This window comes from Oryzias latipes, chromosome 12, assembly GCF_053564925.1.
Source record: "Oryzias latipes strain Hd-rR chromosome 12, Olatipes_Hd-rR_3.1".
In the NCBI taxonomy this organism is placed as follows: domain Eukaryota; kingdom Metazoa; phylum Chordata; class Actinopteri; order Beloniformes; family Adrianichthyidae; genus Oryzias; species Oryzias latipes.
In genome coordinates, this window is record NC_136248.1 from 1,637,379 (window position 1) to 1,652,743 (window position 15,365).

General features: G+C 41.4%; 1 protein-coding gene across 4 annotated transcripts in view; it reads left to right on the plus strand.

Moving 5' to 3' along the window:
- Positions 1-15,365, plus strand: part of dcc (DCC netrin 1 receptor) — a 277,076-nt gene that overhangs the window by 208,581 nt on the left and 53,130 nt on the right. For 2 of the 4 annotated variants that reach the window (XM_078955556.1, XM_011482137.4), the window contains exons 17-21: positions 6,283-6,521; positions 8,683-8,821; positions 11,437-11,544; positions 11,958-12,152; positions 12,231-12,263. In XM_078955556.1, the coding sequence (XP_078811682.1) occupies positions 6,283-6,521; positions 8,683-8,821; positions 11,437-11,544; positions 11,958-12,152; positions 12,231-12,263 (714 nt within the window). The remainder of the gene's footprint in view (positions 1-6,282; positions 6,522-8,682; positions 8,822-11,436; positions 11,545-11,957; positions 12,153-12,230; positions 12,264-15,365) is intronic. The other 2 variants (XM_078955557.1, XM_078955558.1) reach the window with 1 other exon arrangement.

A 15,365-nucleotide genomic window follows, 5' to 3' on the forward strand; every position in this document is an offset into this window, starting at 1 on the left:
TATGGAGAAAGAAATTAAAGTAAGCATGACATTTCTTTCAGAGCCAACCTTAGTGATGTCTCCGTTGCGTCTCCGATCCGTTCCCCCTCCTCTCTGGCTCCCCGAGGAGTGATTAGTCCTGCCACCCCATGTCTAGTTCGTCGCGCTCTCTTCACTCGCCCAAGACTTAAGCACTGCCGCCCCAAGTCGTCTCCTTGCTCACCGAGCCCTTGTAAAATTCACATTTTGGGTCATAATTGATGCCTTTGTGCTAAAAGTTTGTTGTCCATGACAAAAATGGACACCGGTGTTGTCTGCAGTTAACATGCGTTAGTGAGGTAGGCACGTCACCTTAAATAGAAATTAGAATTTGATCAAGTTTTATTTTGAAAGTACAAAAGAAGTGTTTTTTTTTTTAAACCTGGACCTGTTACCGATTTCAGTGACATTGACGTGTCAACAGACTGGAAATACAACTCCTGCGTAAAGTTTGTGTTGCAAAGAGACCGGATATGAGACGCAGTCGTGATTGAGGCGAAGTAAAGATTCCAATTTATCAATGAATGTTCTAGTTTTTTGCGTCAGTGCAACGCAACGGAGTCACACTGCAGACAGACGAGTGGAAATCAGTCTTATGGGATCCTGAATACTGCTAAAAAGTCAAAAATACAAGGCAACCCCAAAATCAGGGTTTGATGTAAAACACGTTACTTTGCCGTTTGGTTCTGTTCAGAATGTGGTCATTCAGCCCAAAGTCCTCTGACCCAAACTGTGTAGAGAAAGGTTCCTGTGTCACACAAGTTGTTCTACATGGAGACTCCTGCAATTTTTCAAAGATCAGTTGACTGATGTAGGAATAAAACCCAAAACCAACAGTCTATCATGGAAATGCAATAAGACAGTGAGCTGATCCAGAGGGCAGAAACTCAAACTCAGGCTGTTTCAACCAGGTTGAGCGGCGACAGCACACACAGACACGCATGCACACGCGCACACTAGCCGTCCTACGATGGCAGCAGCCTGCTGGAGAGCTTTTTATGAGAGCTTTAAAAAACGGCTCATTAAGAGTGGGATCCTTGTTAATATACTGCCTTGTCCTCGCCTCGCCGCCCCCACACTGCAGAGGCAAAACGGATCCCCAGCCAGCCGCCAAACCACCACTTAATCAATGACTTGAGGACCGCAGAGAGTTGGGTGGGGTGGGGGACGTGATGGAGAGGGGATGAGAGTTGGAAGGAAAGGATAGAGGAGGACAGAACAGCAGGAGAAAGATGTAGAGGAACTTGAGAAGAAAACACTGGCTGCACTCAGATGGAGAAGCAAAGAACAGAGACTGGAAACGTAGGCTTGGGTCAAAAGACGAGATGATGCTGTGATGTCAGAATGAAAGAATAACAAATGAAAAAGGTGGGATTGATGGCCAAAAGTGAGGATATGGAAAAAAGATGTGCAATGAGTGATGGAAGTACACACGGTGTGCAATTGGAAAGAAGCTTGCTAGACTAGACGCGCATTAGTATTCTGTTCAACAGGAGCTTTATTGGGATGCTGGGCGACCAGTTTAACCACAACGCTGTCTGCTGCAGCTCGCCTCACAGCCCCAAACACCTCCCTCATCAATCTCTTTCTGTCTCACTCTCTTTGTTGGCCTCCAGCTGTACATTTCTCTTCAAACACAACACATTAGATGCCACTGTTGATTCTCTCAGCACTTCAGTACACTGCATACAAAACACAAAAGGTTTTTCTTTATCTTTTCCAATAATTTTCCCTTGAGCTGAACGCCATGGCCAGCAGGCGAGTCAGTAGCTTAAACCGTTGAGTCTAGCTGGCACATTTTAGCTGCTAAATGAAAGTGGGCTGCCTTGGTGTTTGAATAATTTTGCACGATGCTTCTTAACCTCAACTAAATTGATTTGTTAGGAATCTTTACTGTGGAAAAGATTTTTTCTCCTTTCATTTAGCATTTTTATTTATAAAAATCTAACGTTCTGTCAGTTTGGTTCTTATGTGAAGTATCAAATGTAAGAAAACGCCACATTTTGCCCACATTAAAAGTAGAGCTGTGTCAGATATCCTTCATTATTCACTAGTGCACGACAAAGTGCCTGTCCGAAGCTATAATGCCAAAATTTCCCAGAACTCTCATTGATTATATTTTCACAATCAGTGACATCATATTTGGTGTTGAAAAAAACAGAAACAGGACTGAGCGTGTTGTCCAAATCGCTGATAAAATACAGGGCACCAGAACTCTATTGTTTTTTTTGTAGTTAGGGAGAAGGGAGGAAATTCGGACATAGCCTAAGGATGTCCGGATCCAATCAAGTCATCGGAAATCGAACCTGAACACGCGGTTTATGACTTGGTCAAAATCGGATGTTGTAGCCCAATCAAGGATCGGACATTTACTTTAGTCTTATCATGATCAGCGCTTTATATTTCAGACTTATTGTTCCAGATAAATACCATATTAGAAGTCTGCAGATTATGAACGGATCACCACATTTTATTGTGCCGCTACTTTGAGCAGGAGGCGCACAAAAACAGTGTGGCTGAGCTAAGCTAGCTCAGATTTGGACTTTCAGATCAATAACTGTTTTTTGAAATATTTCAAGTGTCTCTATTGGGTTAACACAAACAACCACCTACAAAGGCATTTTAACAGAAAAAAAATCTGGTTGTTTTCAAAAAGAATGGCGCTCTGCGTGCTGCCGACACACCGGCGCGGTGGGACGCTGCTGCAGGAGAAAGGGATTCAACCCGTGGAGATCTGATTCTATGTTTGTCTTTGACAGAGCGCCAGCTAAGCAGAATCACCTGCTGCTGTAATAAAACCCCAAATGGGATATTCAGACATGTGGACTGCTGGTCTCAACAGGTTAAATATGAATTCCACATTCTCTGAAAATATTTATATATATATTGTTTCATGAAATGAGCTAGTCATTAATATTCATTATCATATGAAACAGTTTTAAAAGAGTGTCATCATTAATTTTTATAGTTTTTGATAGAGATATGAATCAGATCTCCATGATAAAAAATGGACTGATCAAAAATAGTTCTGCAGATACTAAAGCTACAGTCACCAAACTTTCTCACATGTATCACCTGCTCTTACCAGGTAATAGTTCACTTTTCTTTACTAATTGACATAGTTGCACTAATCTAACTTGATTGTTGAAGCTACTTTACAGAAGTGCTCTTTTTGAGTGCTAAATGGTTATGGAAGGTGGATAAAAGAAACTTAGGGGGAAAAAACTGGATCTGTTTATTAAGTTGGTTCAAATTTTTAAATGTGTTACAAAAGTATTGGATGAGCATCGGGACATGGTATCGACGGATACTTCAAAGTCAAAGTCAAAGTCAAAGTCGGCTTTATTGTCAAATGTACTGCATCCATAAAGACATACAGCACAGATGAAATTGCTTTCCTCTCACCCCACAGTGCAAGCAGCATATGAAAAATAAATAAATAAACGACTTAAAAAATAGATAAAAAGACAGCAATAATAAGAAGAATAACAGTAGTCTAAACAGTGCAGAGAGCAATGAGATGGTTAAAGTGGCAGTTTAAAGTGACAACAGTGCTGAGAACAGTAAGTGGATGAGTTAGTGACGGCAGTCTTTGGTGAAGGTGGTGGTCTGAACTGTTGTGAAAGTTTTCAGTGTGGGCTTGTAGGACGGAGTGGAGGGGCCAGAGGGGGGAGGGCAGGGAGGGAGTTGAGTGTCCTTATCGCCTGATGGAGGAAACTGTCTTTTAGTCTGCTGGTTCTGGCCTGCAGACTTTGCAGCCTCCTCCCTGATGGCAGCAGGTTGAAGTGTCTCTGGGATGGGTGTGAGGGGTCCCCTGCAATCCTGATGGCTTTGCGGGTGAGGCGGGAGCAGTAAATGTCTGAGAGGCCAGCAAGAGGGACACCAACGATCTTCTCAGCTGTTCTCACAATGTGCTGCAGAGTCTTCCGGCAGGACGCGTTGCAGGCTCCGTACCACACGGTGATGCAGCTGGTCAGGATGCTCTCGATGGCCCCCCTGTAGAAGGTCTGCATGATGCTGCAGACATGAACTGCTGTGGTCTCCCTGTCAGAAAGTCCAGCAGCCAGTTACACAGGGAGGTGTTGAGTCCTAGCTGGTCTAGCTTGTGGATGAGCTGCTGGGGGATGACTGTATTGAAGGCGGAGCTGAAGTCAATGAATAGCATTCTGACATGAGAGTCTTTTGTTTCCAGGTGAGTGAGGGCTGAGTGGAGGGCTGTTGAGATGGCATCATCGGTCGAACGGTTTGACCGATATGCAAACTGGTAGGGGTCCAGAGTGGGGGGGAGGGTAGACTTGATGTGCTGCATGACCAGCCGCTCAAAGCACTTCATGAGAATGGGGGTGAGAGCGATCGGGCGGTAGTCATTGTAGCAGGAGGGAGAGGACTTCTTTGGGACCGGGATGATGGTGGTGGCTTTGAAGCATGAGGGGACAACAGCCTGGCTCAGTGAGAGGTTGAAGATGTCGGTGATGACATCTGTCAGCTCATCAGCACAGTTCCTCAGGACACAGCCAGGAATGTTGTCAGGTCCTGGGGCTCTCTGTGGCTTAATCCTTCCCAGTGAGCGCCTCACGCTGTCACGTGATAGCATCAGCACTAGGTCACTGGGAGGGGGAGGAGTCTTCTGTGCCGGGATGCTGTTGTCTGCCTCAAAGCGGGCAAAGAAGGTATTTAGCTGGTCCAGCAGAGGGGTAGAGTAGTCGCAGGCCTGTGGGGCGGGCTTGTAATCCGTGATGGTCTGGATGCCCCGCCACAGGTTCCTGGTGTCACCACTGTCGCTGAATCGGTCAGCCACCTTCCTGGAGTGCTCCCTCTTGGCCACCCTGATGCCTCGTGACAGGTTGGCCCTGGCTGTTCTCAGACCAGCTTCATTCCCAGCTCTGAAGGCAGCATTCCGTTCCCTGCAGAGTCTGTGGACGTCTCCTGTCAGCCATGGCTTTTGGTTGGCTCGAAGGGTGATGGTTTTGGTGACTGTGACATCGTCCATGCACTTCCTCATGTAGGATGTGACAGTCTCTGTGTACTCCTGGAGATCAGTGATGTCATTAACCCAAATTTAACCCAAATGAAATACCTGATGGGGACGTCCCTAGTTAAAACACAAGTCAGGCAAAAAACATCTTTTGCAGGATAATCTAGAAATTTGTGCTGCAGAAACTGATCTGTGAATGCAACTGTTGTTGGTTTTAGTAAAGTCAGTTCTGCACATGTGAAACACGAACCTTAAATACAGCATTGATCAGGGCTTCACCTTCACTGCTTTCTTTATCTGTCAGTCTAATTCTAACAGCGTCATCATTTACAAAATATGCCTAAATGAAGGTCGTAGATCTTAAAAATATCTGTCCACTCTAATGAGCTCAGTGAATAACATTTTAGCAATCTAAAGGTCATAAACATGTTCCGGCATTGAAAAGCACATTGTTTACCTCCTTTATTCCTTTATTATCTAATTGTACAATAATAAACACCACCATTGACTTGCCGTGGACCAGAAAACAAAGTTAGCATCTTAAAAAGCCGAGTTTGAATGTTTGAATGAAAATACTGGCACTTTGAAAGATTTAAATTGAATAAATGTCTTTAAACTGTAAAAAAATAAAAAAAAAAAATTAAAAAAAAGCCGAGTTTGCCTCTCTCTGTACATCCTCCCGTCTTTGTTTCTGCTTCCGTTAGATCTGGAGGCGTAAAGTCTGCATCCGAAACCTTTAGTGTACATGTTCTTTCTGTGTGTCTTCTGCTGCCTCCAGGTGCTCCTTCAGCCAAACACGAACATTTGTAACACATGGTGATGTTTGTTATACTTCTGAATGCACCTGAAAGCAGCATGTGCTGTCTCAATGGCTGGGGCCACTGACCCCCACACAGCCCTCATCTCTTCTAGAGTATCCAAGTAAACAGGAAACGTTGAACTTCCTGAAAAGAAAACTTGACTTGGCATAGTTCTGTCAGTGAAATCTTTTTTCTCCAAAGCTTTGGCTGTGTGAGCTTCATGTGGCTCCAATCCCTGTGTAGAATAACGGCTCTGACCTGCACTTCTTTTTACTCTTTGTCTTTTCTCCTCTTTCTCCTGTTTTTCATTTCATCACCATTCTCCCTCCTTCTCCCTTCTTTGTTGCATGGCAATTCCAAACTTGAATCTTTTTTATCCTTTACAATTTCTTCCATTCCTCATTTCTTAATCGCTAAACTGCTTGTTTATTGTATTTTTTATGTTACCATTGTTCCACATCTTGGTTAATGTTACCCGCCTCACGTCAGACCCCATAGACCCATTGGAAGATGACCTCTTCCACCTCTTTGATAAATACCCCACTCCCATGCCAGACACCAGCACTCCCATGATCCCTCCTGTCGGGGTCCAAGCTGTAGCTCTGTCCTCGGACTCTGTGCGGATGTCGTGGGCCGACAACTCCATGACGAAGAACCAGAAATCCTCTGAGGTCCGGTATTACTCTGTCAAGTGGAAGAGCAGCTACTCTACAAGTGGGAAGTACAAGGTAGGAACCTGAACTGAGGATTCTTGACCGTAACTATGCAAAAATAATGTTTTAGGCCAAACTACTTTATGATGTAACCTACGGAAAAAACACTTTAGTGTAGCAGCAGAAATAAAATCCCTTAGACATATGTATATGTCTGAACAACTCTGCATATATGCATTATGTCTGAATGCTTAAGGGCTTGATTAATGAAATACCTATTATGGTGCTAATTTGCCAGTTGAAAGTGGAACTTGAACAAAACTAAGCAACTCCTGACTGCCAACAATTGAATTATCTTCATCTACAGCACTCATGACTTCCATTAACGCGTTTATTCGGTTCAGTGTAATCTCAGAAAAAGACTGTGTTGTTAAGGCCACGTCACACATCCGCCACGTCGATTTAGTGCAGATAGCACAGATCAAATTGGTCACATGTGAATATACGTTGAAAAAGGCAGAAAGCTGTGGTCTTACATGCAATTTTCACAGATGTAAAATGAATGAACTACGTTAAATCCATGGAAGAAGTACAAATAAACCATAAAAGAACACGTAAACCAACCTAGAACATGATGTGTGACTATTGTGCCGTTTATATGCAATTTATTAGTTATTTGTAGGTCAGTTTAGTAATCTTAACATGATACATGTGCCGTATACGCGATATTTTAGTTATACATTGGTGGTTCATGCGTGCAACAGTCGTGGAAAGATACCAATTTGTGTATGCATCTCGCAACTGCGTAAGTTTTACATAGTAAGTAAGGGTTACGCAGTGTGCATTATCAGAAACTAACGCACGCCGTGGAAGCTTGAACCATCCGATGCGGAGCAGAGAACGGTTGCTCCCTCGAAGTGAATTAAATTCTGACAATGCACACTTGGAACGCCATTATCCCACTTATTTCATGGTCACTTACAAAAGAAATAGATAATCAATCAGTTTTTAGTATTTTTCGGTCTGGACTAATTTTTACGTTGTGCCGCGCCGCTTAGCCGGCTGAGCCAACACCGACCTCGACTGCAGCGTCAAAGGAAAGCTATATCTATGCTGATGGTCTCGATGGGTTAAATAAAGCATCAGTTCAGAGAGAAAGTTCTCCTCCTACCGCTTGTTTTTGTCCAGATGATGAAGGGTTTGTTCTAAAGAAGCCGGCACAGTGATGCAGAACATTTACGCTATTAAATAACTACTTTTTTAGGCGTGCGGTTATCACTGTGCATTATCACTATTCAATCCACGCCTGGCAGCCAATCAGAATTGAGTATTCACCCGGACCTCTGCTTCGCGTGGGACGGCTCAGGCTTCCACGTCGTGCGTTCATTTCTGATAATGCACACTTCGTCTGCCATTAACCCTTACGTATCACGGAAAACCGAAATGTCATCCGTGGAAAAAGTAGAAAATGTACGTGTGACACGATCTTTAACTACCAAAATGTATAACTTGTTCATTCAAAAGCACTATTTATAAAAGTCACGTTAAGAATATAACTTTAAGCAGGGTAAGGTGTGCAAGGATCCTCCTAACGAGAGGAGTGTCTTGGCGTTGCCACTATTACTGGACTCGTGAAGAATCGAGGCGATTTACAAAGAGTCAGGAGTTCTGGGTCGTTCTGACAAAACCACAAGAAATTATAATTAAAATGTACAAAATATTTAAAATCCTTCTCAGATGAAAGAAAGCACTTCTCTGGTTCACACGGGCCGTTCTACTCAATGAATCTGATGACTTTTCCTGCCATGTAAGTCAGGTTTCTCAAGGAGACTTTTTAGTCTTTCAGTCCCTGGAAGTGAACACAGAAATGTAATAAAAGAAAAGTTCTGCAAATACACCCACTCTGCTCAGTTTTATAAACAGCCGGGTCGGTCACCAGGGAGGTGTCATTTCCTCAGTCTCAGGCTGAAAGGGAGGAATTTTCTGAGTCACATTAATTAAAAAGAAAGAAAAGAAGAATGCCGCTGTTCTAGTCTGTGAAAGCCAGTAATATTCAAAAGAAAATCAATTTTTAAAGTGAAAAAATACAAGAAATTGGCAAGCTGAGCTAGAGAGCAGGTGTGCAGACGAAATAAGAACGTTTACCTTCAATCTGGGATTAGAATGTTTTGAGTCAGCTGCTGAAGTGAAAGCACAGAAATTGAATTGATTTGAATTTGCACAAATGTGTTTTCAGTCTGCAGACACCACTGCTCTGAGCCACACCATCACTGGCCTGAAACCAAACACCATGTATGAGTTTGCTGTCATGGTAACCAAAGGTCGAAAGTCCAGCACCTGGAGTATGACGGCACACGCCACGACGTATGAAGCAGGTACAGTTCTCCCCTCTCCTACGGTGCTGCAGCGTCAAGTAATGACTTTTAGTGGAGCAAAGACAGAAAAAAACAGCAGCATAATGAGGAGCCGGTGCTCGAGTGGGGGTCCAGCATCTCCAGAAATCTGTTTTCTTCGTATGTCCTTTTGAGAGTAAACACTCCAGGTTCTGCTTAAAAAGTGACTTGTAGAACTTTATTCTCTTCCTCCACCCTGAACTGCAATTATTTTTAACAAGGACTTTAACAATGGACAGAAATCACGTCTTGGTTCAGCGAAGAGTCGCTGCAAAACTTCACTCCCCCCTGCAACAACACAACAACAGTCTGCAACAATGAAAGCCCACCGCAGACTGAAATCAAAATGTCAAGGTATCACTTTCAGGATGTATACAATCGTGTTTGGCGGATTTGTTACCCAATTAAGCGTGAACGGCATCGTGCCACCGGCTCCCCAAGGCCCCCTGGAATACATTGACATTCAGAGTGAACAGATGGAGTCCACTCGGTTCCTGCGCAGATCTACCCACACACTCTGACCTCACTTTCAGAGCGTTCCTCCAGCAGCAACTGCAGGTTTTCACCAAATCTGAGCTGTGCTGTTTTAAAGACAAGAATTTTCACACGGGAAATTTCCGAGTGGATCATTATATTCAGATTTGGAGAAAAAATAGAGCAAAAGGATAAATTAAAAGAAATGCTTGTCCCTCCATTGTGGAAGTCGTCTATAAAATGAACAGCTTGGGCTCTTCTACAGGCATTTTCATCTTAAACTTTAAGAAAGGGGGTGTGACTTTTGATCCGGGGGGGATACGTTCTAAAAAAACCTGACAGGTGACATGATGTTTAAGGCTGTAAAGCTCAAACACACTTTATCCGCATGTTTAAACCCCTCTCTCTTGTTTAAACTCTCAAAGTTCAATCCTTCATATAGATAATAAGTTCAGGATTATAGAATGAAGACAAAGTTCTGCTTGCGATTGAAGATTTAAGTACATTTCTAGTAAACTCAACAGATTCTGTATTGGAGACACGGCACAGAGATTGATTGGGATGATCTACAGCCAATCAGGATGGAGAACACAGAGCGTATGGAAAAAAACATGCACAATTATACGGTGGAACACTGTATTTCTCTTAGAAGCTGTTTCTTAATGATAACCCAATGACTGCAGTAATCCCATAGATAAATGATGCTTTCACAGAAAACCTGCAAACGGGGGAGTCATGATGTTTGAGTTGAACGCCTTGCTTTATGTTGAAAATTTAGAATAATTATGCTCAAAAAGGGGCATAAGAGGAAAACTGGGATTTCTGAAAATGATGACATTTCTTTATTCGGTGTGTTTCTTTGCTCACGATTACGCACCGAGATGTATGGAATCACGAAACTAAGTTGGAGATGACAGATTTGTTCATTTAATCAACTCTACTGTTCCTACTCCCAACTTGTTCATCCAAAATCAACTGGTTGGAGCTTTTAATTGTTTTATAATGTTTATTCCTCACAAAAACAACCCAAAGTGACATTTTGATCCATTTACACATCTCTGAGTTTCCCTCTAAAAACCTGCTCTCTGAGCACCAGCCCCTCCCAATCCACCCAAACGAGTGGGTCCTCACATTGTGACATCACAAAGTGAGGACCCACACTACCAGCCCCGCCCCCAGGCTAACAGACACACCCACTTTCTCAGTGGAGCTTGCGGGGATCGACTTTCATTTTATATAAACAATCTACACATCCATCTTTGTAAAAGTTTGGATGTTGTTTGTTTTCCTGGACAAAACGCTGACACGCTGCTGAGGCCGGCTTTAGGATGATGTCATAAAATGGGCGGTACCCACATGGAGCAAAAGGCGGGGCCTCAAAGCCAGAGGCGTCTTACTTTCGGGCCTGAAAATTAGCTCCAAAAATAACTCATATTTCCTTGAAAAATTCATTCTTTAGTCTGCTATTATATGATCAAATATGTAATACAAATGTAAAATGTATTTTTATTCTATACATAGATATAGTTTACTCTGAAAGGGTTAAAAAAACACGATACAGACCTTTAAACAGCTGGTTGTTGCTTGTTACCACATCCGTCGGCAGCTCGCTCCTCAACATTCAAACGTTAAATCTTCTCTTTTATCAGGAAGCAGGTTTGAATTCAATTCAATTTTATTTCATTTGTACAGCCCAAATTCACAACAACAGTCGTCTCAATGGGCTTCATACTGGTAATTACAAAGTAAACATACAATCAAAGGATCATAAATGCATAGAATTCAATGGGAAAATACTAAACTAACTAAACAGACTAAACTAAACTGGACATCTTGAGCTCCGTTGGCTCCTATCTGGTTTCCACGGTAACAAAACTGTAATGGTTGATGAAGAGAACGACTGACTGCTTTGTACGGTGGAAGAAGCGAAGCATGGCAGTAGAAATGCATCCTCTGCACATTTATGTTCACGCTTGATCCTTAAAATATAAATCCAGACTAAATCTGACTTAAATGCTGTTTATTTCAAGTCTTAAAGCACTCTCGCCTTTTATCCATTACAGCCAACATTTTCTCCAGATTTCTATCTAACATTTGTCCTTTCTCCTCACACCAAAACAAAGCGCCTAGCTCCGCCCCTAAAGACTTGACTGTCATCAGCCGTGAGGGGCGTCCTCGCTCCGTTCTCATCAGCTGGCAGCCACCTCTGGAGGCCAACGGTCGGATCACAGGTGGGTCTGTGCTCCTCGGAGGTAACAGACAGTGGGATTTTGACGTTAGTGATTAAACAGGCTTTAGTTAATTTTATGCCAGATTAAGAACCTCCGTTAGAACACAGACTTTTAATTGTTTGTATGTTAATTTAAATGCACATGGAAATGGTTCCCTTCTCACTGTTTCCATGTTCTGGGCGATCGTTTCAGATGTTAAAGCATCTATTTTAATGAGCTCTGCACAAGTTGTCCTAGAGGACAAATCAAACAATCCCTGCAGGCTCTGGTACAAGTACATCACAAACTGTTCAGCTCTACAAATGTACTTGTTTTTCCTGATAAACTGTCCATTTGTAGTCTGGAATGTGCAATTCTTTCACATGGTATTAAAAAACTGTTTTACGCTTTTCCTCGTTTGTGCTTGGTTTCAGGCTATATCTTGTATTACACAATGGATAAGAACATCCCAATAGACGACTGGGTGATGGAGGCCATCAGCGGGGACCGGCTGACTCACCAGGTGGTGGATCTGAACCTGGACACAGTTTATTACTTTAGGATTCAGGCCAAAAATGCCAAAGGTGTTGGGCCTCTGTCTGAGCCGATCCACTTCAGGACAGCCAAAGGTACCTGTGTTAGAGTGATGAGCGATCGTTTCACTGTCACCCTGGTTGCTTTTAAACGTCTCCCACTTGCATTTTCAGTGGAACATCCAGACAAGATGGCCAATGATCAAGGTCAGCTTTTCCAAAGTTCTTTCTGTCAGATAGTTTCTGAGAGTTCTTCTTCTTGTCAGTCTCTGATTTCATTCTTTTTTTGACAACTTCCAGCGATCAAATGCAGTATCTGTGTTTTTGAGCAACACCAAACCCTTACAGGTCTGCCGGCCAGTGAGTGTATGTGAATATATTGTTGATCTTAAATTAAATGAGCCAAAACTCTATTCCAAATACCAGATCAATCATTCATTAAAAATACTTGAGAGACGTTTGCATACACAGCTCCTCCATACATAATCTTCTGTAATTCATAAGCGCTCCAAGATCTGATGATTGACTGTTTGGTGTAGGTTTAGCAGACCAGGTTCAAAAGCCCCAGAAACAAACCCAGAGGCTTCATAAAAGAGACGAACTAAAGAGGAAAGGAGGGAAAACGGTTTGCCATCTTTGACAATAAACCCAGGTGTAATCACCACTCTGCTGCCTGCTTTTATCAATAAACCTCACAAAACAGAAAAAGGAGGGAGGTAACATGGTTAAACAAAAAAAAAAGCTAATTTATTTAATTTAATTTGCCTCAGTAACCTTTGAAATCTCAAAGCAGCTCAGGGGACAGGCTGCAGTTTTAATATTTTATTGTTTTATTGTTGGAAGAAGGTCCCTCATCTCCTTTAATGGGGAAGCTTCCAGGTAAAAAGAGACGGAGGCTTGATGCATTGGAGGAGTTCAGTTAATTCATTGAATTTCAGATTCAGAAAAGGTTTCTGACACGTCAGAAAGTTTCTGCATGAGCAGATGTGTAGTTCAGGTTTCAAGTAAGCAGTTCATTTCCATCAGGACTGATTGGGTCACTGAATTACTCCAAAAAGAATGAGCAAAAACAGATAATACATCACAGAAAGCTGAACTACTGCTTCAACTTGTTCCTCTGGGAGGGGCTTCTTTGGGTTTTCTGGCCTCCATGGATCTCACTAATTTATGAAACCTGAGATTGTGTTACTAATGTTCAGAGCCAGGAGCACTCACCTTTTTTACATTTAAATATGCAAATAAAAGATATTTGGACTTCCTTTTTACAATGAATTCATCCCGACTCCCTCTTGTCCTTACATGAACCAAAAGCGTCAGTTCAGTCACAACCTCCAGAACCTCCAGAACCCTGCAGACTTGTTTTCGTGATTGTTGCAGCACAAAAAGCCTGAAGTTGAGACCATTTCTCTAAAAAGTCACAACATTTTCACAGTTTTTTGTAACCCCACATAAAATGCACGGCACTGATGACATGCCTCATGAAACAGGATTTATTCAAAATTAAGGCAAAGCTTTTTTCATGGAAAGCTTGAACAAATGTGTCATCGCTGCATGCTTAGTCACATTTACAAAGGTTTCCCTCTTTTCTCATTTTTAAGATAAAAAAGTAAAAAATGTTATTTATTTTCAGGAAAAAAAAGTTCTGTTTTCTTTAGGGTTTAGATAAAAGTAGCCATTGGTCATTAAGCCTTAAGTCTGTTTCTTTATTTTTGTTTTTGTTATTCAATTTTATCTTTAATTAAGTAGAGTTTGAATTTAAATCTTTTTTTAAGAGATCTATGGCCCAAAGTTAAGGTTCAACGCCAACGATTGGATCAGTTTGCTGAAGTTTTCTCATATTTGAGACATTTTCATTGCAGTACAAACATCTATCATTGTAAATAAGTATGGACTGGTAAATACAAATCATAACATAAATGTAAAACTTTAAAGCTGAATATTATAAAATATTCTTATATGAACATTAAGGTTAAAAAGGAACTATAAATATTAGAACATATACATGTTAATGCTTAAGTGAACATAATATAAAACATCTTCAAAATATTCAATCCTAAAGTCAGAATCAATATTTTGTCTATATATTAAATGTATATATAATGTTTAGATCTTCATTTGAAATACTGATACATGTTTCTATGTTTAACCATATACTTCAAATTAAAATGTAAATTTGATTTGTAAACCAAAACCAAATTTTAATAATTTGTGCAACAACAAATGTATTGACTAAATGTAAATGTTAAACATTGGACATAAGAAACACTAAAGATGTAGATGTTAAATTGAAATAATAATGTTAAAGAACATGCTAGCTGGAACAGACCCATCAAAAGAGCATTGATGCTGTGAGCCACTAACATGAAATAAAACAGGCCTGGAGCTCGTCTGCCACGTAGAGCCACAGTGGACATTGTGAGGGTCATAATGTGAAATCCATGAGTGTTTTAAAACAGCCTCTACAGCTTAAAGAGGACGGGTCGTTCTTCTGCTGAACAGCTGAAAATGACGGCTGGTGGTTGACGGTCTGTGGTTCAGGGGTTACAGGGGTGGGGGTCCTTTGGTGGGTGTCTCCTCGTCAACATATTTGTTGAACATTTATATTTAATACATTTATTGTTTATACCTTTTAGATTTATATTTTAATTCCTGATTAAACAGTTCAGGGAACGTGGGATGCAGGGTTCCCAGCGGAGGACAGGAGTTATTGTGATGCTGATAAATATTAAAAGCCTATTAAAATAACGAAGAGGACTCTAATCCAGGAGCAGAATCCCATGGCTGCTGGTCTGGTTCGGTGGAAGCCGTCTGAAGGTTTTCCCACTTTCTTCTGAAGGTGTTTCAGCTGCATTCCAGTGGGAATGATGCAGGACCAAGTCTGAGCATCTTTCTGGAGAAACTGGGATCGTTCCAGATAAATTGTCAAAGAAAAACAGGAAAACATGGAAAAAATTTCAATGGTAGTAAAGACGCGATTTAAACGTTACGTTTGAGAGAATGGAGATTATTTTCTCTCAGATTATTGCAGGTTTTGATTTTTTTGGGATTGCTGCTGTTTTTCTGACTGGAGTGATGATATAATTAGTGCTGTCATGCCATTGACTATTTTGTGGGATTAATTAATCAGGACCTGATCTAATATTTGCTGTGAAAAGCCTCATTTTGAGTTTTTTTTGGTTTAAATTTGCGACATTGTGACTCCATAAACGATCAAAATTACAACTAAGAAAGTAAATTCATGAAGTTTTTCATTATGACAGACTTCCAACTTTTACTTTTACACCACTAAGGTTTTTTTTCAATCTCAAA